Source organism: Chiloscyllium plagiosum, unplaced genomic scaffold (assembly GCF_037043375.1).
Source record: "Chiloscyllium plagiosum isolate Xiang-an unplaced genomic scaffold, Cpla_swu_hap1 HiC_scaffold_49, whole genome shotgun sequence".
NCBI lineage: Eukaryota > Metazoa > Chordata > Chondrichthyes > Orectolobiformes > Hemiscylliidae > Chiloscyllium > Chiloscyllium plagiosum.
In genome coordinates, this window is record NW_028270187.1 from 20890365 (window position 1) to 20917768 (window position 27404).

Here is a 27404-nt window from a genome sequence, read left to right on the forward strand (position 1 = left end):
GATTTCAATAATGTAGCTTTGAATTCAAAGGGGTTAACTGGAGCTATTTGTTCAGCGATTGTAATTATGTAATTATGTCTCCATGGATCGTATGCATCCCTTGACAGTTTGTCTCTTCTATCAATAAGGGAAAGCTTTCAGTGTTTTATCCCATAGTGTGAGCGGGAGCATGTCCAACAGCAAGAAAAGGGATTAGCAGCTTCAGAGATAAGGGCAGGAGAGATGGAAATCTGGGAACATTAGACTGGAATGTTCCAACAATGGATAGGAGTTTAGCCTACGGTCTTTACAAGCTTTCCCAGCCTTGGATATCATTAGCATCGCGGATTGAATATGTACTGCTGGTTATTCAAGCTAGTTACTATCCTATCCTTGCTATAGTTGGTGCTCCTGGTAAGTCACTTTGTCTGTTTAGTGAAACGGTCTGAACTGATTCGATGATCATGATATGCAGATTTTGGGAAGGTGCAAGCCAACGTTTTCAGCTCCAATCAAAGATTCTATTCCTTAAGAATTATAACTAGCAAACTATTATTTATACGTTACTCACCAATACGCGATGGTAAAACACACTGTTCTCAACCTCTTTAATTCGTTTTCTCCTGCAATGTGTACATTTCCATATCCTCCCCACATACCAATCCTGTCCAGTACCACCATTAAGACATCCCAGTCTCCTCCTCAGCCTCAGTTCAATTCCTGAATAAAACATCGTTTGTGACTTTGTGAATTCCAGATACATCTGTTTCAACTCCCTTCTTACCACGTGCCCACTGCAAAATGATTGCAATTGAGATGTTTAACTTGTTCTCTGCACAAAATCTGAAAGATGGGCAGACAGTGTATGGTGGGTCACGTCATTGGCTCGTATTCTAGAATCACACTGTTCTCAACCTCTTTGATTCGTTTTCTCCTGCAAAGTGTACATCTCCATATCCTCCCCATATACCAATCCTGTCTAGTTCCACCATTAAGACATCCCAGTCTCCTCCTCATCCTCAGCTCAATTCCTGAATACACCATCGTTTGTGCCTTTGTTATTTCCTCATATATCTGTTTCAAGTCCCTTCTAACCACGTGTCCATGACAAAATAATTGCACTTCAGATGTTTAACTTGTTCTCTGCACAAAATGTGAAAGATGGGCAGACAGTGTATTGTAGGTTACGTCATTGGCTCGTATTCTAGAACCACAGAATGATAATCTGTTGATATCGGCTTGCCTTATACCCATTAGAGAAGGCGGTGGGTCATCCTTCTCTGGTCACGTCTCTGTTTAGCTGCAAATCCACGGCAATTTGTTTTACTATTTATTGTCCTGAAACAGCCACTCAGTTCAAGATCGGCATTACATGTTGGCCTGACCATGGCTGCACACATCCCGTGAGGGCAGAACAAAAGGAAAGGTAGCTCTCTTCCTCTGCCTGCAACCCATATTCCAACGGCTCCTTTCCATTCAGGTAGTTAGCCATTCACTGTTTTAGATGTATTCTTTGTGAGCGAGTCTCTTCCAAGAGTCATGTGCATCTCCTTGGGCACTTCTGGTGCTGGCTGTATTGATGCTGACCTATAGATGAGAGGATGTTTTTAAATTCTACATCAGTGGCAGTGCATTGTAAATGAATTGTTTCCTGTGTCACACGAAAGAAATGGAGCCAGCTAAGTGAGGGAAATGAATTATTGTGATCAAACATGAGTGTTGTTGAGGCAGTATTTGGGGTATTGTGGACAGATTTTCTTTCCTTAATATGGAGTGATCTCCGTACCACAGAGAGGGTGAAGAGGAGTTCCACCACATTAATCCCTGAAATTATGGCACCATGAGGAGTGAGTGAAGGTTGATCTGTAGCGCTGTGAGAGAATAAGATGTGATTGCATTGAACCCTGAGTGGGATGGACAATCACTCCATATATTATAAACAGACAATGGGAAGGTGATAATTTCCATGACTGCTATTTCACTCCGGATGCATGATTCGGGATAGTTTAAGTGCCTGGGCGGACGTTCCGCCCACCCACCCCAACGCCTACTCCCCATTGAGAGAGACGGAGAGGTCCAAGTTTTGAATAAACTCTCCCCACATTAATATAGTGCAGTTGGTGTGTGATCCTCCACTGAATGTCATATTATCCACCACCCTGACAGCAGCCACAATACCTTCATTCTAAAACAGTTAAGTATTCCCAACAGCTTCTGACCTTCATGAAGAACATGAATCTATCTTCTCAGAGATACAAGGTACTTCCTTAAGGTTTAGAACCAGAAGACTATAAGACATTGGAGCATAAATTAGGACATTAAGCCCATCGGGTCTGCTCCGACCTTCTCCCCGTAACACTTCATCCCCTGGATAATCAAAAACTATCTATCTCCGTGTCAAATATTATCACTGACCTGACCACACAGCCTGCTGGGGGAATAAATTTCAAAGCGTCACCATTCTATGATTAGATTAGATTACATTACAGTGTGGAAACAGGCCCTTCGGACCAACATGTCCACACCGACCCGCCGAAGCGAAACCCACCCATACCCCTACATTTACCCCTTACTTAACACTACGGGCAATTTAACATGGCCAATTCACCTGACCTTGCACATTTTTGGACTGTGGGAGAAAACCGGAGCACCCGGAGGAAACCCACGCAGACAGGGGGAGAATGTGCAAACTCCACACAGTCAGTCGCCTGAGTCGGGAATTGAACCCGGGTCTCAGGCGCTGCAAGGCAGCAGTGCTAACCACTGTGCCACTGTGCCACCCTATGGTTAAATAACTTTCTCCTTATTTCTGTTCTAAAAAGTGTTCCCTTTCATTTAAGTCTGTGCCCTCGGACTTTGCCCTATTTTACCAAACGCTTTCAACTATTCAGAAATCTCATCCTACAAAATGGATTCCATGATCTTACCCATGACAGAGGTTAAAATGGTGTTTGTTTTGTTTTTTCCTTACTCCCTTATTAAAAAGGGGTGTCACTTTCGTGGGTTTCCAGTGCTGTGGGATCGTTCCTTACTCTCGTGATTCCTGAAAGATAACCACGATTGTCTCCACTCCCCCTTCATCTATCTCCCTTATAATACTGGGATGTAGTCCATCTGGTCAAGGTTATTTAACCACCTTCGGACTATTACATTTTTTTCTAGCATGTTCTCCATTGTGGGGGCCATCATACTCAGTTCTGGCCCCTCAATCTCTTGAATGTTTAAGGTATTACTCGTGCCTTCCACCATGAAAGCTGATGCAAAGTAATTATTCAGTTCCTTGGCCATTTTCTCGTTCCCCACTGCTATCTCTCCAGTACCATTTTCCAGCAATCCAATGTTCACTTTTGCTGCTCTTTTATACTTTATATATCGAAAGAAACTGTTACACTCTTCCTTTATCTTACTGGCTAGCTTACCCCCATATTTCATAATCTCTCTCCTAATTTTATTTTGTTTGCCCTCTGTTTTGTCTTTGTAAGCTTTCCAATCCTCAGGTTTCCCACTGCACTTTACCACTTTATATCATTTCTCTTTTGCTTTTATGTTATACCTGACTTCCCTGGTCAGCTATGGTTGTCCCATCCTCCCTATATAAGCCTCTTTTTCCTTGGGATAAATCCTGAATTACTCCAAAAATATATTGCCATTGCTGTTGTACTGTCTTTCCTGCTGGGCCCGTCTCCCAGTCAATTCTACCCAGCTACTCACTCATGTCTGTGCAATGGCCTTTATTCAGCTGTAATACTGTTACTTCTGATTCTAACTTCTCCACCTGAAATTGCACAGTAAATTCAATCATATTATCATCACTGTCATTTTCAGCTCCCCTCATCTAGTCTGCCTGCATAAGCTGCTCCAAAAGCCATTCCACAAATTCATTTTCCTGCCAACCACTATCAATCCGAATTCCCAGTCCATTTGTATAATAAAATCCCAAATGATCACTGTAACTTTGCCTTTCCTGCAGATCTTTCTAGCTCCTGGTGTATCTTACACCCTAGCTCCCTGTATATAACTCCAACTACATTTTTTCACCTTTTTGATTCCTCAATTCTATTGACATAGATTCTACACCATCTGACCTTATTTCATTTCTTATTATTGATTATTGATTCAATTCCATTCTTAATACTGAGGCAACTCTATCTCTCTGCCCAACTGCCTATCTTTTCGACAGGATGAATATCCTTGAATATTCAGCTCTGAATCCTGATGCTGTTGCAGCGATGTCACTGTAATGCCCACTATGTCGTACCTGCCAATTTATGGATGAGTCACAAGCTCATTTACCTTATTTCTTAGACAGCATACATTCTGATATAACAGTTCAGTCCTGTATTACCAGTCGCTCTTCTCATTGTCATTTGTTTGTCCAGCTGTCGGTACCTACACGGACCCTGAACACTGGATCATTCCCCGCCCGCTTCAAGTTCTGCAACCCAGATGATATATCCCAAACCCGAGCACCATGTAGGCAACACAACCTTCAGAACTCTTAATCCCGATCACGGAGAACAGTATCTATGCTTTTAACTTTTCTATCCCCAATTATCCAGCATTGACCAGCCTGGTGACACAACAATGCTGCCTCACAGTGCTAGGCACTTGGTTTCATTTCCAATCTCTGGACCCTGTCTGTGTGGACTTTGTACATTCTTCCCGTGTCTGCATTGGGAGCATTAACTCTTTTCTTTCTCTACAATACGTCTCTGTGTTTGCTTCAAATTTCTACCATCTGCAGTATTTTTGCTTTATTTCGATGATGAAATGCAACAAATGTGACAGGTTTTTGTTAAAGCAGTCGTGGTTCACGAGTTCATTGGGTGGTTAGGAATCTTGCCCGGCCACTTGTCTGAGTGCAGTGTCCCTGAATGCCCATTCCATCTCTCTCAGTTCCCTCAGTCCATCGGCACTACATGCAGCCTTTCCTTGTGCCACCCCTGGGCCACCTCACACCCCATTGCCTGGCATTGGATACTCCCTTCGCAGGACTGTGCACACAATGACACTGGGAACTTTCTGATTCGCTGGGGATGCTGGATAACTAGGAAAGGAACAGAATAACTAGAATCCAACAGAATATCAAAGCAGAGTAAAAAGGCTGCATTACATCCATCTGATCTGCCATGTTCTAATCTTCTGCTTATTCTCGTCCATCTACAAATAGATCGTCCTTATGTATGCCTTGTCAAACAGGTTTGGTGGCGGGGATAGATATCAGGTCCGATGGTCATTGGACTGATTTAGTGGTCTCACATTCCTGAAGTCACACTTAAGTTTTTATTATCAAGTCTATCCAGTTTAAAGAAAATGCCTTGCTGGAGATGTGCTGAAAGGTTATTCCAATTTTGGAGACATTAGAATATGTCTCGTGCGAGTGAGGTTAGGAATCGTAAGGTAGCACAGATAAATACACGATCAAAGTGCTGGTCGAGCAGGCAGCACTTCCGATATGTGGATCATTGCGATTCCCATGTCGGTAGGATATACACAAAATGGACGGTATGAACCTGAACTGGCAGCAATTTATGATATGTAGATTATTGGGATACACGGGTCAGTAGGATACACACAAGAAGGACCGGATGCACATGAACTGATAACACTCTCTGATAAGTGGATCATTGGGATTCCCGGGTTGGTATGATATAAACAAGATGGACGGGATGGACCTGAACTGGTAGCAATCTCCTGGCAGGCAGATTTGCTATTGTTCTTTACGAGGGTTTAAACTAGTGTGTAGCAGCAGTGGGGGAGGGGTGTGTGGAATCACAGCAGTAGGCCACAGGTACAGAGACTGAGTTAGAAACTAATCCCAGTTCAGCTAAGACCAACAAAACAAAACAAAAAACAGGCAGAGGGTACTGAACACAGTGGCCTGGCAATCTGAAGTGTGCTGATTTTAATTTGAGGCATCTGTTTGTTTGAACAGATATTTCGATGTCGCTGCATGTCAGAAAATAGGAAGAGATAATGGTTAATTGTCCAATGTGTCCTTCACTGGACCAGCTTGTCTCGACAGGCACCAAAACTTGTTACTGTGGTCAGAGAACTTCAGAATTAATACAACACAGAAGGAGGCCATTCAGCCCACCATGCGTTCATGAGCTCACCAGAATGATAACTTGAAAATAGAGGGAATGATCGGAGCTAGACTGAGTGGGAGAGGAATAAACAGAGAGAAATACAGTGAAGTGAGATAAACAAAGTGAAATAAAAGGAGCGACAGAGTGAGTGAGAGCAAGGGGTGTCAGACGAACGTGAAGTTAGATCAGGAGACAGCATGAAGAGAAATACACAGAAACGTTTCTTAGAAACTCTCACAGACTGTAAGCCCTTTGTCTGGTGCCATACCCTGTGAGCACCATGCTGATACTGGCTGTCATCCCAGATCATTTATCGCCAAAAACATCCCAGAGCTGAGTTGCTAACAGTTAAACACAATCCAATAGACCAATAAATTGCTTCCAGGAAGAAGGTGGATTAATTTAAACATGCTGGACCAATAGAAACTTGTAGCCCCTCTAGACACTGCGTGAGAGGCAGGGGGGAGTCCCAGTGAAGGGAATCACTGGCAGAGGGGAAATCAGGACCTCAGCTCTGGCTCAAATAATGATTGATAAAGTTTTCATACTACTTCCATGGTTTTGTAATTCACATTAAAATTTATATAGCTCCACATAGTAAGTATATTTTAATAATATTGTCTTTTTGTAGATTTCATAATTTGGTATGTACAGAAAAGCTTTTTTTATCCTTATATTTTGTGTTCAATAAACAGATTTTATTACTGAGGAAGAAAGGACTTGCTCCAATGGGACAGTCGTCATCTGAACCGCGCTGGGACCAGAGTCCGAGTGAATCCTAACCAGGGCTGGAGACAGAGCTTTAGACTGATTAGGAGCGTGTGTGTGTGTGCGTGTGAGTGTGTGAGTGTGTGCGTGTGAGTGTGTGTGTCCGTGTGCCTCTGTGTGTGTGTATATGTGTGTGTATGTCTGTGTGTGTGTATGTGTGTGTGTGTCTGTGTGTGTCTGTGTGTATGTGTGTCTGTGTGTTTGTGTGTGTGTGTCTCTGTGTGTGTCTCTGTGTGTAAATGAGTGTATCTGTGTGTGTGTGTGGCTGTGTGTATGTGTGTGTATCTGTGTGTGATTGTGTGTGTCTGTGTGCGTGTGTCTGTGTCTGTGTGTGTGTATGTGTGTGTGTATGTGTGTGTGTCTGTGTGTGTCTGTGTGTGCGTATGTGTGTGTGTCAGTGTGTTTGTATGTGTGTGTGTATGTGTGTGTGTGAGTGTGTGTGTGTCTGTGTGAGTGTGTCTGTGTGTCTCTGTGTGTATGTACGTGTGTCTGTGTGTGTGTCTGTGTGTTGTATGTGTGTGTGTCCGTGCGTGTGTGTGTCTGTGTATCTGTGTGTGTGTCTCTTTGTGTGCATCCGTGTGTGTGTGTATCCGTGTGTGTGTGTGTCTGTGTGTGTGTCTGTGTGTCTCTGTGTGTATGTACGTGTGCCTGTGTGTGTCTGTGTGTCTGTGTGTGTGTCTGTGTGTTGTATGTGTGTGTGTGTCCGTGCGTGTGTGTGTGTGTGTGTATCTGTGTGTGTGTGTGTCCGTTTGTGTGTATCCGTGTATGTGTGTGTCTGTGTGTGTGTATCCGTGTGTGTGTGTGTGTGTGTATGTGTGTGTGTGTGTGTATGTGTGTGTGTTTATCCGTGTGTCTGTGTTTATCCGTGTGTCTGTGTGTCTGTGTGTGTGTATCCGTTGTGTGTCTGTGTGTGTATGTGTGTGTGTATGTGTGTGTGTGTGTGTGTGTGTATGTGTGTGTGTGATTGTGTGTCTGTCTGTGTGTGTGTCTGTGTGTGTGTGTGTGTGTGTCTGTGTCTCTGTGTGTGTATGTGTGTGTGTCTGTGTGTGTGTCTTGTGTCTGTGTATCTGTGTATGTGTGCGTGTGTGCCTCAGTGTGTGTATGTGTGTGTGTGTCTGTGTGTGTGTGTCTGTGTGTGTGTCTGTGTGTCTGTGTATGTGTATCCGTGTGTGTGTGTGTGTGTGTGTATATGTGTGTGTGTGTGAGTGTGTGTGTGTGTGTATGTGTGTGTGTGTGTAATTGTGTGTCTGTGTGTGTTTGTGTGTGTGCGGGGTGGGGGTGCAGTTATAGAGTTTAATTAGAAAAGCCGAATTAAAAGAGGAGGTAAGAGGACAGAACTCAGGAGAGGTTATTAAAGTCTCCAGCACACGCACAAATATGATAGAGCATCTGGAAATGTTTAACATGTTAAACTTCAAGCACACTGCACAAATGAATGACAATGAGAAGAGGGACGGTTAATGCAGGACTGAAGGGGTTATAACTGAATGCATGCTGTATAAGGAATAAGGTAAATGAGCTTGTGGCGCAGAGCTTGTGGCGCTTGTGGGCGGCACGGTGGCACAATGGTTAGCAATGTTGCCTCACAGCGCCAGAGACCCGGTTTCAATTTCCGCCTCAGGCAACTGACTGTGTGGAGTTTGCACGTTTCCCCGTGCCTGCGTGGGTTTCCTCCGGAGTCCAAAGATGTGCAGGGTCAGGTGAATTGGCCGTACTAAATTGCCCGTAGTGTTAGGTAAGGGGTAAATGTAGGGGTATGGGTGGGTTCGCTTCAGGGGGTCGGTGTGGACTTGTTGGGCCGAAGGGCCTGTTTCCACAATGTGATGTAATGTAATCTAATCTAATCTAATTAAATCAGCCGGTATGAAGCGATGGGCATCACAGAGATGTGGCTGCAAGGCAATCTGGATATTTATCCTATCAAAAAGATGGGCAGAGGGAGTGGATTTGCATTATAAGTAAGAATTGAGATTAAATGAATAGTAAGAAAGGAAGTAAGGTCAGATGGTGTAGAATCAGCCTGGATAGAATTGAGGAACCACAAAGGTAAGACAACCACAGTTGAAGCCTTTTACAGGGCTCCAAAGGGTAGTCAAGACCTGGGGCACAAGATACACCAGGAGATAGAAAAGATGTGTAGAAAAGGGAAAGTACAGTAATCACTGGTGATTTCAGTATACGCGCACTGGTAGCATACGATTGGCAGTCGTTCGCAAGAAAAGGAATTTTAGGAATGTTTATGAGGTGGTTTTTTGTAGCAACGTCTGGAGGAGCGCCCTCGGGGACAAATGATACTGGATTTAATGACGCAGGATTCGTAGGGGAGATTAGGGTGAAGGTAAACTTCGGAAGCAATGATCAGAACATGATTGAATTTATTCTGCAATTTGAGAGAGAGAGGAGATAGAATCAGAGGTAACATTATTTCAGCTGAATAAAGACAACTACAGAGGCATAAGGGAGAAGCTGGGTAGAATTCACTGGGAGAGGGGTCAAGCATGAAAGACAGGGGAACAGCAATGGCAGCAGATTCCAAGATTAATTCAGGAGACAGAGCAGGGATTCTTGCCGTGGAATAGAGGCATGGTACAGGGAGGATGAGGCAGCCGGGGCTGACGACGGAAGTCAAGGATTGCATACAAGCAAAAGAGCAAGCGTATAGTATGGTGAAGGGCAGTGGGAAACTAGAGAATTGGGACACTTACAAAGACTAACTGAGGGGAAAAAAGGACAGAGAAGATTAGATATGGAAGTAAGCTAACCAGTAATACAAAGGAGGCTGGAAGAGGATCTTTAGATATATAACGAGCAAAAGAGAGGCGAAAAGTGAATATGGACCACTGGAAAATGATGCTGGAGAGACAGTAGTGGAAAACAAAGAAATGAATGAGGAACTTTGCATCAATGTTCATGGTGGAAGACACGACTAATTTCTCAAAAATTGAAGAGAGTGAGAAGGCAGAGCTGAGTATGATGGTCGTCACCAAGGAGATCATGCTAGAAAACTGAATGGCCTGAATTTGGATAAATGACCGGAACCATATGGAATACACCCCAGAATTGTAAGGGACATAGCTGAAGAGGTAGTGAAAGTGAAAGTGGTAATCTTTCAGGAATGACTAAAATCAGGAATGGCTGGAAATTTGCTAACGTGACAGTCCATTTAATACGGGATTTAGGCAGAAGATGGAAAATTACAGATTGATTAGCCTAACCTTGTTTGTGCGTAACATCCTGGAATCCATCGATAAGGATGGGATTTCTGAATACTTGGATTTAGCAAAATAGTGCAAAGTCAGCATTGTTCCATCAATGGGAGGTCATGCCCAGCTGGAATACTTTGAGGGAGTAACGAGCAGATTTGACCAAGGAGAACCAGTAGATGTTATCCACCTGCTTCTCTAAATTCCATTGATAAGGTGCCACGCAGGAGGCTATTGAGAACGATCAGGGCCCCTGGTGTTACAGGCAAAGTGCTAGCTTGGATAGATGCATGGCTGTCTGACAGAAAGCAGAGAATGGGGATAAAAGTGTCCTTCTCAGGATGGCATCCAGTGATAAGTGGTATTCATCAAGACTCAGTGAGATACATAAATGAACTTAAGCTGCATTTTTGTTTATTTCTGCGCTGCTTTCCGAGTCCATGTAGGGCAGTGACGTCTGAACACGGAAGCCAATACTGGGAATGGCATTGGCACGCTGTGTACAGTGTACATAGACCCAGCAAGTAGGGAGCTGTAACATTGAAAAGAATCTGGATCTTCCTGTACACCAGTCACTGAAAGCAATATTGAAGGAGCAGAAAGCAGGTAGGAAGATAAATGGTTTATTATCCTTCAATTCAAGGGGATTTAGAATATAGGAGTAAGGGTCATTTACTGCAACTGTACAGGGCCGTTTTGGGGCTCCATCTCGAACATTGTGTAGTATTGTGTGCAATTTTAGTGTCCTTACCTAAAAAAGGGCAAACCTGACATCGAGGGAGTGCAGTGAAGGATGACCAGACTAATCTCTGGGATGACAGCTAGTTGTGGGAGCAGAATTTGGGGTGACTGGACCTGTATTCCATGGGCTTTAGGAAAATGAGTGGAGAACTCAGTGAGATACATAAAACTCTGCCAGGGTGTGACAGATTGGAATCAGGGATGATAGTTCACTTTATAGAAAGCGATTCACGAATCGCATTGCAGTCAAATGGCACTTAACAAACAAGCACTATCAGAGAACTGCCTATATATTGATGGGCCGAAGGCACTATAGTTCATAATGTTTAAACATATTTTGGGATATGAACATTGTGTGGGGAAAACTGCATTGAGGAGATGTTCGGCCATGAAATAGCATGGGGAAAGCTCAATGTGCTGAATGACCTCCTCCTCTCCCGATGCTTCTGTGCAGTCTGTGGGAAAGCTCTGCAAATGTTGTCACAAGCTCTCAGATGTTAGGAAGGATGTATATGCAGGGTCAACAGGACTGTGTTTCCCATTCCCTTTTCTGATAACGATGTTGATTCCGGGTGTTCTGTCAGGTTTTATCATTTAATAACCTCAGAGTAGTTTGATATAATTGAGTGTCTCACGTGGCCGATTCAGAGACCATGTCTGTGCGTCTGGAGTCACTTTTCGGCCAGACAAGGAACGCACGGGAGATTCACTTCCTGAAAGAATATTGGTGAAGGAGATTGATGTTTACAATCAACATTGGACACAAGATCACTATTACTGACACCAGGTTTTAGGTCTCGATACTTTATTAATTATATTTAACTTCCACCAGCTGCCAGAGCATTATCCTGGTCTGGATTCGTAATCCAATGATATGTTCACTACAGCACCATCTCCACATGGGGCCCTATCAGAAACCACACTGACCTGATTGTTTCGGTGCTACTTTGCTCCATCAAAACGTATTCCCACCAATTTGACTGTCGTGATGGGACTAAGGGTGTGGTAATTGGTCAGATTGTAATTATTCTCCTATTCAGGGACTGGACATAGTTAAGTAATTTTCCACATTGCCAGGGAGATGTCAGATTTGGAGATGGAATGAAACAACTTCCCCAGGGACACGGCTTGTTATGCAGCACAAGTCTTCAATCCTATTGCAGGAATGGGGTCAGGGCCCATTGCCTTTGTTGTATCTATTGTGTTCAGCTGTTTCTTCATGCCCGTATAGCAAATCGAATTGTTTGAAGACTGGCATCTGCGATTCTGTGCGAATCATGATGAGTGTGAGGTGGATCATCCACTCAACACTTCTGGCTGAGGATAGGGCAGACACCACATCCTTGGCATTTTTCACTGACGTACAAAACTGTTCCGATATTTAGGATGAGGATATTTGTGGAGTCCTCTCCTCCAGTAAATTGTTTAATAGTCCATCGATATTATTGTTTGGATTTGGCAGGACGGACTGACCTTAGATCGGATCTGTTAGTCTTGGGATTATTTCCTCTCTCCATCGGAAATTAGTTCTGCTGGTCGCAATTTAACCAGTTAAGTGTGGTAGCTTTAATGGGTTGTCAACAGGTTTAGGTCCACGTGATTCCGACCCTGGCATGTTCACCCACACTCATCACTGAACCATGGATCAGCTTAATGGTAATGGTAGACTGATGAATTATCGTCAGGAAACTGTTACAATTGTCGTCGAATACAGTTCTGCTTCTGCTGTTGCTGCAGCATCAAATGATAACACAGTTTGAGATGCAATATCTACAATTCAATTCTACTGATTGTCCCCCAATTCACACCGAGACCCATTCACCTATCAGTCCTGTATTCTCTACCTAACCTGGTTTCTGATGCGGTAACACTTGCATTTTCATATTCTCATTCTGCTGAGCGCCTCTTCCTTGTGTCACGCCTCTAATTTGTTACTTTAACTCAATCTATTTAAAGTAATGATCGAAATCCTTTCTCTTCCACAATGTCAACTTCTGTATTTGAAGTGAATGTGTTTCCCTCTGTTTATCTCCCTGACCTTGATTAAGAGCTCTGCAGTGTCAGTGATGCCAGACTTTGTAGTTTCAGAGTCAAGGAACTTATCTACCATGCGTTATTCTTCAGTTCCCAGTGTACGGCACTCCATGTTGGACAGGATGTTTGAGCATCTTTGACATACTTCTTTGGAAATTGTCCAAAGACAGAAATTGCTGAAGAAATTGCAGCATCTTCTGGAATGAATGCAGTGTTTATCTTTCAGGTACAGTGACCCTCGACAAAGCTCCCAGTTTGTCAAGCAATTTTAGTATTTTTATTACCAGTATCCATAGTCATTTGTTTTGTGAAAAAATGTTCCGTGCCTATTCATTTCTGGAGAAATTCAGCAGGTCTATCAGTATCTGCAGAGACAGAGAAACAGCGTTAGCATTTCAAGCCCAGTGTGACACTTCTTCACAACTGAAAAGGATTGGAACCTTGACTTTGTCATCGCTTTCCAGAGGTGGGAGATGGGTGACAGGGAAAAAAGGGCGTGGCAAAGAAAAACCGGCTTTTAGCAGTGGTGAATGAGAAGATGATATAAAATGGGTTTAACTTAAGGTGTGAATGGAGAAAGGGGTACTCTCTATTGAGTGCAAGATAAACAAGACACATGCACCCAAGATCATAGGGAGGCCAGGAGGGAGAATGTTGATTATGTGGCATTATAAAGATCTGACCATAAATACGTTTTCACTGTCGAGATCATCGCCCCCTTTAGACAAAGGTGCTTGACGTCTTATTGGCACTAGGAAGCGTTTCATGCTGTCTTAGTATAGTAATTGGGTGAAAAACAAATCACAGTATGACGTTTGGACTGAGTATTGTTTACCTGTCATGTTTACTATAGTTTCAAATTTGCAGTGTTTATCTTTAAATGCTTGTTCTTGAAGTTAGTATTGGTTGCAGTGTAGAAGGTTGAGGGATGACATTATGGAAGTTTCTAAAATCATGAGAGGTATGGAGAGGGTGAAAGCCAATGTCTTTTCCACAGGATGGGGGAGTTCAGCCGAAGAAGGCATAGGTTTAAGGTGAAAGAGGGAAAATTTACAAGGGACGCAGGGGCAATGTTTTTACACAGAGGGTGGTGTGGGTATGGAAAGAGCTGCCAGAGGAAGAGTGATAGATGCCAGTACAGCTAACAAATTTATAACTCATTTAGACAAACATATGGATGCGAAACATTTCGAGGCATATTGGTCAAATGAAAGCAGATGGGACTAGCTTAATTTGGAAAACCTGGCTCACATTGACATTTAGAAAAGCTTCGCGCAGGTTCAGAGTGATTTTCTGAAAGGGAAGGTATATTTTGTCCGTAAAATCATGCAAAGTATTTCTGGAAATACCTGAGAATGTAACAAGCGGACTTGATAATGGGGATCTGTTAGACACCAGGCTTTCCAGACCTTTTCCACAAGGTATTACAAAATAAAAGTTCTCACATAAGACAGATGCCCGTAGGATGATGGAGAATGTCTTAACATGGGATGATGATTGCTTAACATATAGAAATCGGAGAGTCAGGATTAATGGATCTTCATGATAAAGGTATATCTGCTGGAGGACCACAGCTATCAGAGCGATGGCATCAGTTATTTACACTCTATACTGATAGCCTGAAGGAGGGAGCTGAGTGCAATATACATCCGAGGTTGAGGATGACACTGAGAATCAAAAGGCAGACTGTCATTTAATGGAGAGGACTTCCAGAAAAAGAACAGTACAAAGAGATTGGAGTGTTTCTGTGTATGAAACATAAGGTTAGCATGTTGTTGCAGCAAGTAACTAGGTTGTTTCATTAGCCGGCTTCGACCGATGAAAGGGTTGTGTTATTGAAAATCTGTAAAGTGGAGAGGCGATTATTTATTGGGGTTTAAATGAATGAGGAGTGATATTGCTGAAAAATACAAGACACGGAAGGGACTGGAGAAGGTAGATGTTGAGAAGTTGTTACCATTCCTGAGTAGAGTCTCGAACTCGATGACAAAGATACCGAATATGGAACAACGATTTCTATCTGAGATGCAAAGTGATGTTTTCTCTCAGAAGGTAGTGAATGTCTGGAATGCTCTAATCCAGAGAGGTGTGGAGGGATACAAGGAGTTGGCAAGAAAGTGGAGTAAGACCTGGAGTAGATCAGCCATGTTCGTAATTAATTACATGGCAATCTTGAGGGGCCGAATAGCCTACTCTTGTTCTTATTTATTAATTTCACATGTTATGCTTTTGCAAAGTAACTGGATATTTTCCCGGAAGCTGTGTTGTGTAATGCCACATTCGGGTGAGCAGAGGATTTGTTTAGGTTAGCGCTAGGTGGGGTATAGTGACTGTGTTTACAGCAAATCTGTGTCTGTAACATGACCCACATCTGGTTCAGACGTTGCGGAGAGGGGAAGCCTGGAAACAGAGGTTGGGGGTGAGTGTCACTTCCTGACCCAGCCTGGATTTTCCAAGTACATTTCAAAAACTGCACCTAACCATCGGAGTGGCTCGATCTGCCCCTATGTAGCAGGTCCGAAGGGCTGAATGGAACATCAAAACATAGGGCTGAGGGACAGAGTGGGCCATTTGGCCCTTTGACACGACTCAACCAGTAAGTAAGGTAATGACTCATCTCATTGTGGTCCCAGCTGCACTTTTCTCTCCTTGCACCATTATCCCTGATTCACCTGTCTATGGAAAAATCAGACGAAGCCAGCCTCGATATAATAGAAAGATTCAGCCATCCCATACTTCTGTGAAAGAGAATTCCCACTTGAATGAATTCCCACTTTGTGATTTTTTTCTCACTCCAGTTGTGGCTGAGGATGGGGGGGGGGGGGGGGGGGGGGTGTCACTCTTTCCTTTTCTAGTCCCACTCATCCACTGCTCACAACAAATTTTAAATGTAATCAGGTTGGTGATATGACGGATGTTAAAGGTCTCAGACTGGGTCAGGTTCAATGATAAGAACAGGTAAGGCAGATTTCTTTAGTCAGCCACAAGTTACTTACAGAACTAACGGAGGAGTATGGTGGATCTGTGTGTAGCACTGCTTCCTCACATCACCAAGGAGCTGGGTTCAATTCCAACCTCGGGCGACCCTCTATGTAGAGTTTGAACGTTCTCCCCGTGACTGTGTGGGATTCCTCTCAGTGCTCCAGTTTCCTGCCACAGTCCAAAGATGTGCAGTTTAAAGTGGTTGCCCATAGTGCCCAGGGATGTGTAGGTTTGGTGGGTTAGTTATGGGAAATGCAGGGTTACATGGATAAGATTGGGGGGCACGTCCAAGTGGGATGCTGTTTGGTGAATCAGTGCAGACTTCATGTCCTGCCTCCACACTGTAGAGGTTCTATGACAATGACAATAAATTTGGACAATACAAATACTCAGTGGATACATACCTAATCCACTCTTATCAAGGTCTTAAATGTTTCATTCTCATTCCAAGAGTAACCTATTAAGGCCTTCATAATATAAGCCCTTCACCGCAGGAATACGTGAAATGAAATATCTCTGGACTGCTTCCAGTGTAATTATATCCTTTCTCACATAAGGAGACACAAAAAAACTAATCTCACACTCAGATCATAATGTTTATAATTGTTTTCTCAAAGTGCTGTGAGTCTTTGGAACACTCTTCCCCACAGACCATTGGAGGTGGAAATATTGAATATTTTTAAGGAACAGATGGAAGGTTCATAAATAACAACAGAGTCAAGGATTATCGAGGAATAGGCAGCAATGTGCAGTGTCGGGGGAAATGTAGACAGTGGTATCAAATAACACGGCTTCAGAACCTCCAGGAATATAATGCAAAATGAAATGATAATATCGATAAAATGTTAAGGGGGAATACAAGATGGCAGCGATCCATGCTGTGCTCTGCATCAACACACTGGCAAAGTGGTTTTCTAACCCACCCCATCCAAGCCATTTACTTAAAATTCAACACTAAAAGAGCGATAGAATCTTTAGTAATCCTGTTTTATCAAGTGGAAATGACAAAACGTGGGAAAGGATCGAATTAGTCCCAACACACGTTGAACCCGTCAGAAGCATCGAGCCTGCCTGAGGCTGCAGCTGCAACCCACTCTGCTCGTTCCATAGACCCAGTGCCTCACCAGGCCTTGGTCACTGAGTTCACCAAGTTACGTGAAATGATTGAAGCCATGATTGAAGAAGGGTTCAGCTGTGGTTCGGGCCACTCTCAGCCGTGCTCCAAAAACATGAGCAGCAACTTGACAGCCTTGGAAACAGAACAGACGATGCCAAGCGCCGAACTGCAGCGACAGAGACCGTGATCGATTTCACTCGGGAGAGGATCGTCGGCCTTGAAAATTAGGTCTGCCCCTTAACTGAAAAAGATGACGACCTCGAGAACAGGGGTATGATGAAGAATATTCACATCGTCGGTTTGCTGGAGCGGACAGAAGATGGTCAGCCGGTGAGTTTTTTCAAGAACAGGCTGCAGCGATTCCTTCACTTCAAAACTGAGGAGGGATGGGTGAAGAGTGAGACAGTTCATCGGGTTACGGTGCGGAAGTGAGACTCAGACCAACGCCTTCATTCTGCCCTTGCGCGATTACATAGTTATGGGGCCATACAAAGACTGATGGAATCTTCCAGAACCGATGGGTTTAATTCACGAGGGCTCCAGGATTATTTTCTTTCAGGACATTTCAATGGCGGTGATTCAGGAAAGAAAATCTTTTGATGATATCAAGAGAAGAATAAGGGAACTCTGGATTCAGTATTCCTTACAGTACCCAGCGGTGCTCCGTATTGCTTTCAATAGATCCATACGCTCGTCTGACTCTCCAGAGAAAGCGAAAACTTTGTGGACATTTTAAAGTAAGCTGGATATTTAGATAGTCATTTTAGATAGAATTTTTGTTGGATTTTTCTGCTATTAACCAGTGTTAAATTATAGCCGGGAGTGGGTAGAGTACTCATTTTTCACGTCTTCCTGAGTATTACTACTCTTTTTCTCTTTCTTTGCTTGTGTCTGTGGTGCAGCTCAAGCTGGAGGGAGTTACAAAGGTAATTGTGATGACTAGGTGCCGACCGAAGGGCAGTTCAAGCCCGATGTTTGTTGTTAATTGCCTTGGATTCCATATTGGTCGCGGGCAGAAGATAACGTTTTTAGATATGTAAGCGTCCCTAGTGGGCGGTGGGGGTAAATTCCGCAATCGAGTGTCATTGGCATTTTGGATTTTATTTCGTTCTTTGAATTTTTATGTGTTTAGCTTTGGAAAGTTTTGAGAGCTTGTTAGTTGTAGTAGTTTTAGTTTGGGCAGGTTTTAGGCCCAATGAGTATTTTCTTAATTAATGATCAGCGATGTGTAATTCGATTTGAAACCTTCGAGTTGAAATGTTGCTACAGTGTGTTCTGGATAATGATGTGCTTAAATGTTGTACCTGGAACATTAAGGGGAGCCATCTGCCAGTCAAGAGGAAAAATGAAGTTTCTAGTCTTAAAACAGAGAGAGTGGATGTCGTCCTATTGCAGGAGATGCACCTTGATGACAAGGAACACTTGACCTTATAGCAGGGTGGATTTGATCGGGTTTATTTCTCGTCTTTTAATACTAGGAGTACGGGAGAAGCCACACTAGTGAAGAAGAATCTTCCATTTAAATTACTAGATTGTATTAGATACTCACGGAAGGATGATCATTCCCAAAGTCTTGAACTATGGGAAATAATACAGTCTTTTGAATGTTTATTGCCCCCTGGTGCATTGTCTTAAAATCCTGAAAGATGCATTTTCCAAGGTAAGTTATCTTGCATCATGGCACATTATTGCAGAAGGAGATTTCGACTGTCTTATGACCCCACTGTGGACAGAATGTCCAAAGGTACCACAATACCCTCATTATAATGTAAGCAATTAGTGGGTTAGAGCTGGTGGATACCTGGAGGCAGATCTACCTTACAAGTAGGGATTTTATTTTCTTCTTTAACCCACACAAATGTCACAATAGGGTTGATCTCTTCCCCATCCCTGCAACAATCTTAGACACGGTGGCATACTGCACAATTGGGAATATTCCCCCAACATACCTGCCCCAGAATTAAGATAGAAGTCACATAAGATTATGTTGTATGCAGATGAGCGTCTCATGTTTTTGTCAAATCCCACAGTTTCGGTAGCACACGTGATGCAATGCATTAATTCGCTTATCGCCTTTTCGGGCTTTAAGATTAATTTTACAAAGTTTGTGGCCATACCTATGGGAGGTCTCAGGGAAATACCTGATTTTGAAGGAAAATCCTGGTTTAATTTTAAATGGTCACGGAGGTACTTTCCCTATTTCAGTATATTCATTGCATCTGTCTTTGATCATTTATTTAATATGATCTATGTCCATTTCTTTGACAAAATTTAAAAAAAGACATTCAAAGATGTGAGGCACTTCCAATATCCTGGCTAGGTCGGATAGCTGTTCTGAAAATGAATGTCCTTCCTAATTTACGATACCCCGTTTGAATGCTTCCTTTGATGTTTCCTAGACAGATATTTAGGAGACTTTATGGCTGGTTTAGCTCTTTTATTTGGCACCATGAGCGACTCTTTATCAAGCTAAGCAAATTGCAACTACCCCACAGATTGTGGGGAGTAGATCTCCCAGATTAAAAGCTGTCAATTAAGTTCTTTATTATCATATGTTAGTGTGTGGACCACTGAGGACTAGGCGTCAATATGGTTAGATATTGAACTCTCTCAGACAAAATGAACCCTTATTAGTCTGTTGTTCGTAGACAAAATGACAACATTTATGGAGTATTGTCATAACCAAATAATCATTAATCAAGTTAAAGTATGAATGGCAATGAGTCAGATCGAGGGCAATACAGCCAAAACCTTGTTTCTTACCCCTATATTTGGTATACCAAGTTGCCAACTGGGGATCATGGATTCCATGTTTAAACTGTGGGAAGCCAGGGGTGTACCTTGCTTCAGTGATTTAGAATTAATAGATTCCCTACAGTGTGGAAACAGGTCCTTGGGCCCAACAAGTCGACTTCGACCCACCTAGATCCATTCCCCGACCATCCAATATTTAACCTAACTAATGCCCCAACCTACACATCCCTGAACACTATGGGTAATTTATCAATAGCCAATTCATCTAACCTGTACATCTTTGGATCCTGGTGCTGTGAGGCCGCAATTCTATCTACTGAGCCACAATGTTTTATTTCAGGGAGAAAGAATTACATCATTCGATCAAATAACTGGTAAGTATGGACTACCTAGTTGCGACCTCTTCTGTTTGCTTCAGATCAGAGATTTGATTTAAAAAAAACACACTTTTACCAGACTCTTACAGATCGGATAGAGAGAAGCGGGTGCTTAGTGCTCAGAATGCATTCTCTGTCAGTACCCTTCATCATTAGTTGGAGAGTGTCCCCTCAGACGAGACTGTGCAGCTTTGTGATGTCTTCAAGAGAGAGTTGGGGTTCAGAACACTTCGGAGACATGGGAGGATATTGGTGAAAATGCTCGAAGGATTTTGATCTGTAATAGGACCCATTCCATGCAGTTGAAAATTATTCGTAGGGTCTATCTGAACCCAAATTGTCTCTCGAAAAGCAAAGTGGGATTATCTTCACCATGTCGTAAATGCAGAATGACTACAGGCACACTTACTCATTGCTTGTGGTCCTGCTGCAGGCTTCAAATATATTGGAGCACTGTGTTAGCTGTGATAGAGTGGGTCTTGGGGGCTGAATTGGAGATGGACCTGGTTTTTCTTTTTCTGGGTCTGCCCCGGATACTTTACAGAGATGCACACGCGGAAAAATTATATCCTTACTTTCTATGCTACGAAAAATGTTCTGTTGTGTTGGATATCTGAAAACCCTGGGCCTGTTGGGTCGTCGTAAGTTCTTCATGGAGAATATCCCTTTGGACTTTCTCACCAGTATGGTGCATCAAAAAACAGAGACTTATATAAGACATGGCAGCCCTTTTTGGATTACCACGATACAGGCTTATCTGTCACATTAATAAGGGCTTGTGAATAGTCCAAACGATATGGCCTAATGAATCCAATATCCAGCGAGAAAGAGTTATGAACATCAAAATGCTCTTGAAGAACGAGAGCTTTCGCTTTGTTATGCTAAGCTGTACTATTTATTCATTATTTATTGTTTATTTTTGTTTTTTTATCTGTCTATTTAGTGTTTTTAAATGTACATATTTTGTTTGTACATGCTCACGAGTGTAATTTTGATCAGATATTTGAGTTGTGTTGTTATTGGGTTAATATATTAAAAATCTCTTTTTCAATAAAATTACTATTTTTTAATTAAAATGCTAACATTGATAGAATAGAGTCCCAAAGAACTCTCATTAGAGAGACCACTCATGCTGGTTTACCGTGAGGGTCACCACATTTTGGGTGATGGGGTGATGTTGAGAGAGCATTCCCTTCATGGTAATCTCAGTCAGTGTGAGGAACTGAACCTGCGCAGATGGCCTCCCTCTACATCACAAACCTTCCATCCAGCCAACTGAGGGACGGCAGAGCAACTGTTACGGACAGAAACAGTCACAGCCAAAGGGCAAGAGAAACTTTCATAACAATGAAAAGGGTACAATTCAGAAAACGGTCAAGATAACGGCTGAGGGTAAAAACGTTCTCTGCTCGAAATTGTATTTTATAACAAGACGCGATTAGAAACTGTCTTTGATTTAATATTATTAAGGTTAGTCAAGTGAAATAACCAGAATTACTAAGTGTGATTGGACATCTGTAACGGAAAAAGTGTAGATTTTTTTTTGGTCAGTGTTAAGTATGCTGACCGTTGCATGAAAGTATATAGCTGATGGAATATATTGTTAGGAGAGTGCATTCCATTTGGAAATGCCCTCAAACAGACACCTAAAAAAACAGGGGTAAAAGTGCCTGAGTGCCGTCTGGTCAGTGACAGGAACCCAGGGAGTTGAATGACTGAAAGTTCTTGTAAGATGGAGCTGAGAAAACCATCAGATCAGATTATTAAATGTTAGAGCAAGTTTGAAGGGCTGAATGACCTCAGCGTGGTTTGAATTGTGTGTGGTTTGAAAAACGTACATCTCTACTCCTTCCTCTTATGTGTTACAAACTGGGGCACTGCCATTTTCCTGAAACTTGGAATTATTTGGAACATCATCTGGAATTTTCAATAAGTGGTATTCTCCAGAATATTCTACAACTGTAATGAGGGGGGGGTGGATATTGCAAACGGGAGAGAGAGAGAAGGCGCTGCAGTGAGCCTGTTGGAGCATGAGCCTTGTTTGGGGCTCGGTACTATAACCGATATACAGTGACTGTGAGGGAACAGAGAGAATACGGTGACACTTACCCTGGCAGAATGGGGAAGGTTATTGATGCGTGTCCTGTATTGCTGGATATTCCTTCAACCCTCAGATACTGCACTGAGCTGGGTGGTGAGCACAGACCATGCTCGGTGGGTCTGGTTGTATGGCCCCCTCTGGGAAGGGAATGGTCCCCCTCTGTACTAGCCCATCCATTATGCCCGCCATGCTCTATCAACAAGCTGTGGTGTAATTGCCCCTTATATGCCATGCTCGGGGTAATATGTGCAAGGCAGCACAACCTGAGAAAGCTCAACTGTGTGCCCCTTGGCCTTTTAAAGATGGCGCCAGTGCCAGGGATCACGGAATATCCAGGGGCACCCTTGCTACTTGTGTACCTCCAGTCATGATGGGTGGGAGAATCGGGCTGGTATTGAATAAGAGGGACACCATGGGGTGGGTAGGTAGCTAATGAGGTAAGTTCGATAAGATAGCACCAGGAATCTAGCTCAGCTTCGTACAGACAATCCCTCTGTCACAGTCAATGAAAATGAATTTGATACAAATTACTGTTTTATACAGCTCAATGTGTCGAAGACTCTGTAGTCCTCTCTCCCAGTTGCAAAGCTGCAGGACAAATTCTCATTCAAAACTCTCCATCGCCTGAAATCACACTAGTATATACCATTCACTCATAATTCTTCATAATACTGACCCGTATTGCATGATACTATCGAAATGTCTTCATTTCAGCATTCTGGAACCAGTGAACATATCTTTCCATGACATTTTTTCCTCGGTCTCCCCCTCCCTTTCTCTATCACAAAACGCACGTATTTGCAGTCATACGGTTCTACAGACGGAAAAAGGCCCTTCCGCGCAGATGTTCCATGCTGAACAAAATACATCCACACTCATCCAATTTCCCTGTGCTTGCTCAGTATCCTCTAATCATTTCCTATCTGTGTATTTGTCCAAGTGCCTTTTCAATGTTGTTAGTGTAACAGCTCAGTCCATATGTGTACCATTATCTGTGTAAAAGAGTTGCCCCTACGAGTTAATTTTTATTTTATTCTTCTCGAAGCATGAACGGATATCCTCTCGTTCTCGATTCCCCAACCTTGCGAAAAAACTTGAAGTATTCACCCCTATGCACGTCTCTCACAATTTGATAAGATCTACACTTTAATAAGAACCCCTTCAGTTTCCTAGGCTGTAAAGAAATAAGTTCTGACCTGTCCATAATCTCGCTATAACTTAAACTCTTTAGATCAGGAAACATTACTGAAATTCCTTCTACACTCTTTCTAATTCAATAATACCCTTTCTACAGTAAGGAGAACAAAACTGAAACCAATGCTCCAACTGCAGCCTTACCAACACCCTGTACAACTGCAACACAATGTCCCAACTTCTATACTTAATGCACTGATGAGGGCCAGTGTGCCAACAGCCTTCTTCACTGTCCTGTGTATCTGTGACTCAAATTTCAGACAACCGTGCACCTGATCTCTAACGTCCTTTTGTTCCACTGCACTACTTAAGGCACTATCATTCATCACTAAACTCCTACCTGGATTTGACTTTCCAAAATGCAAGACGTCACACTTATCTATATTAAACTCCACATGCGATTTCTCAGCCCACTTCCCCTGCCGATCAAGGTACTGCTGCAATTACTGATAATGTTCCTCACTGGATGCCTACTTTTTTAGTGTCATCTGCAAACGTATTAACCTTGCGTTGTGCACTCTGGTCCAAATTATTGATATAGATAACAAACAGCAATGGGCCCAGGACCGATCACTGAGGCACTCCACTAGTAACAGGCCTCCAGTCCGACAAGCATCCCTCCACCATAGCCATTTGCTTCCTAATGCTAAGCCAATTGTGTCGCCAATTTACCAGATTGTCTTGGAATCCATGCGATCTAACCTGCTCGAGCAGCCTACATGTGGAACCTTATCAAAGACTTCACAGAAATCCATATAGAATATGTCCAACACCCTGCCCTCGTCAACCTTCCTGGTCACTTCCTCAAACAATTCGAACAAAATTTGTAAGGCATGATCTGCCATGCATATATCTATGCTGACTGTTCAAGTCAAACTCTGTCTTTCCAAATGCATGCATATCTTATCTCTCAGAATCTTCTCAAGTGGTTTACCGAAAACAGATGTGAAGCTTTCTGGTCTAATTTTCCCAGGTTTTTCTTTGCAGCCCTTATTGAATAAGGCCACATTTTTTACCACTCAGTCTTCCGGGACCTTGGCCCCTGACCTGTCTTCTCTCGTCTCTTGCAGTGATCTTGAATATATCTGGTCAGGACCAAGAGATTTATCTGAGTTTATGCATTCTACTATGCCCAACGGCACCTCCACTCTGATATGAACGGTACCATGATATGACAACTAACCCCTCCAAAAGGTCACAGATCTTCATGTCTTTCTTTTTGGTAAATACAGAGGGGAATTTGAGGATCTCGCCCATCTCTTGTGGTTTTACACATGAATGCCCACTTTGGATTTTATGGCGTCCTACTTTCTCTCTAGTCTTTCTTTTTCTTTACTATACTGAAAGCACATCTTTGGATCCACTGTAATTTTATCAGCCAAGGCTATATCATACCCCCTTTTTGCCCTCCTGATTTCCTTCTTCAGTAAACTTCTGTATCCCTTGTGTCTCTCCAGAGATTCCATTGATTCCAGCTGCCTGAACCTGCGCCACGCCTCCTTTTTTGCTGGGCAGAGCCTAATCATCTCTTGTAATACAGGGTTCTCTCTTCCTGCCTCACTTTCCCTTCACCCGAACAGGCACATATAGACCTTGAGTTTTAAGGAATTTCCACTTACCAGAGATCTTTTTGCCTGTAAACAAGCTACTCCAGTCAATCTTTGCAAGTCCATGTCTAATTCCAACAAATTGGCCTCGCCCCAATTTAGAACTTGAATCTGTGGACCAATTTTGTCACTCCCATAACTATTTTAAAATTAATACAGCTCCAAAATGCTCCCCCACTTTACCTCTGTCACCTATCCTGCCCTATGCTCCAACAGTAGGTCGAGTTTGTCCCTTCCAGAGTAGGACCCTCCATATGCTGCTTATGGAAACTTTCCTGAACACACATAACAAATTTCATTCCATCTAAGTCCTTAACACTCTGGACGTTCCAGTCCACGTTAGTATAATTAAAATCACCCATTATGACAATCCTATTGTTCCTGCAAGTCTCCCCAGTCTCCCTGCATATTTGTTCCTCCAATTCGCATTGATTATTTGGAGGGTAATAGCGCAACCACTGTAACATTACCACCTCCCTCTTACTTCTTTTCACCATCCACAAAACCTCACTGGACATTATCTCAGTTATTTCATCTTTAAATACTGGAGTGGTATGCGCCTGAATCGGAACCATTGGTATTTAAACTGTTTCCATTTACATCTCTCCTATGCAATTATTTTCATACCCACAGAGCCCCTTGTCAAGGCACAGTGGAGACATAGAGCTGTAATGGGTAGGAGCTGCACATCCTGTTACTGCCAGCATCGGCTGCTAGTTTCCACACACTGGGCAGTGATCTAACACAGTGTTACCAAACAATGCAAAAGTCTGGGGTTACATATGAATGAACCAGTGCGGTCTGCAAAGCTCCCTACGCTGGACATTTAGCCCAGGATTGTAGATCAAACATTGGTGTGGGCTGCACAGAGTACCATTCTGGACCGGATTTACACAGTGCTCCATCCTGAATATGCAATGGATGGGCTGGTGATGTGAGTTGGATTACGAATGTGAGAGAACGAAACATCTGGCAAAGCCTTTATTTTGTATTTTCATTCTTGTGATTGGACCCTTCAAATCCTGACTCATCCGATTAGACCCGACCCTCTGGATGAGTGATGGTGACTGTTGTTACAGCATCTGGGTCTGTAACATGACCAAAAAAGGAGCAGAGGCTGCAGAGACGGCAGTCTCCATAAAATGGCATGAGGAAATCACAATCAGATCAGCCATGGTCTGAGTGAATGGTGGGGCAGGATTGTGTGGACCACGAATGTAACTTATTCATCTATTTCTGTTTGTAACAGGCAAATTCCACTTCTCTCCCAGTGTCCCATACTGGTGGGGAGTGAGTCACCTCCTCCTGTTCCTGCGTAAAAGGAGGCTCGGGCCTCACTAGCCTCCAGATTTCCCTGTGCCCTAGTTTCGAGCAGTTGAATGACTCCCTCCTGTTCCTGTGACCCAGTCTCGAGCAGTTGAATGACTCCCTTCTGTTCCTGTTTCCCAGACTCGAGCAGTTGAGTGACTGCCTCCTGTTCCTGTGTCCCAGACTCGAGCAGTTGAGTGACTGCCTCCTGTTCCTGTGTCGCAGAGTCGAGCAGTTGAGTAACTGCATCCTGTCCCTGTGTCCGAGTCTCGAGCAGTTGCGTGACTGCCCCCTGTTCCTGTGTCAGAGTATTGAGCAGTTGAGTGACTCCCTACTGTTCCTCTATCCAAGTCTCGAGCAGTTGAATGACTCCCTACTTTTCCTGTGTCCCAGTCTCAAGCAGTTGAGAGACTCCTTCCTGTTCCTGTGTACCAGTCTTGAGCAACTGAGTGCTGCCTCCTGATCCCAAGTTTGTGAAAGTAGATGTCTTCCTCTTGCTACCGACTAACAAGCTCCAATCGCTCTGTGCTCACCTGCTGCTTCTGTAGAATGGAGTTGAGGGACTGAATGGCCTCTTCACATTCCTTGCAGCTTCTCTTGACTAAAAGCCTTTCTCTTGTTTCTGCACAACACCATCAAAATCTGAATGATGTATTTTTGTATTTGACTCTCAGTAATTGAGCAAACAAGCTGACTGACAGAATTCAGAACCAGAGTAGCCTTTTCCTGTTCCTGTGTTATACACTCAAGAGTCACCAGAGTTTCAGTGATGTACAGCATGGAAAAAGACCCTTGATCCAGCCGTCCATTCTGACCAAATATCCTAAATTTATCTTGTCCCCCTTCACAGCCCCTGGTCCATATCCCTCTAAACACTTCGCATGCCATTCAAATGCCTTTTAAATGGTGTCATTGTGTCTGCCTCCGCCACCTCTTTTGGGTGCTCAAACCATACACACAGCAATCTATCTTTGTACCTCATTTCCCTTGATAAAACTTTATCCTCTCACCTTAAACCTTTGTCCTGTAATTTCCGACTTGCTTATGCTGGGGAAAAGACGTTGACTGTTTACCTTATCTATGTTAAAAATCGCACAATACCAAGTTATAGTCCAACAGATTTAATCGGAAGCACACTAGCTTTTACAGC

The 27404-nt window shown here is 43.1% G+C and overlaps 1 protein-coding gene across 1 annotated transcript in view; it reads left to right on the forward strand.

Moving 5' to 3' along the window:
- Positions 1–260: 260 nt before the first annotated feature.
- The window catches only part of LOC148135648 (putative G protein-coupled receptor 139), a 115763-nt gene continuing 88619 nt past the window's right edge, over positions 261–27404 (forward strand). The window contains exon 1 of the mRNA XM_087984867.1: positions 261–393. Within this exon, the coding sequence (XP_087840993.1) occupies positions 261–393 (133 nt within the window). The remainder of the gene's footprint in view (positions 394–27404) is intronic.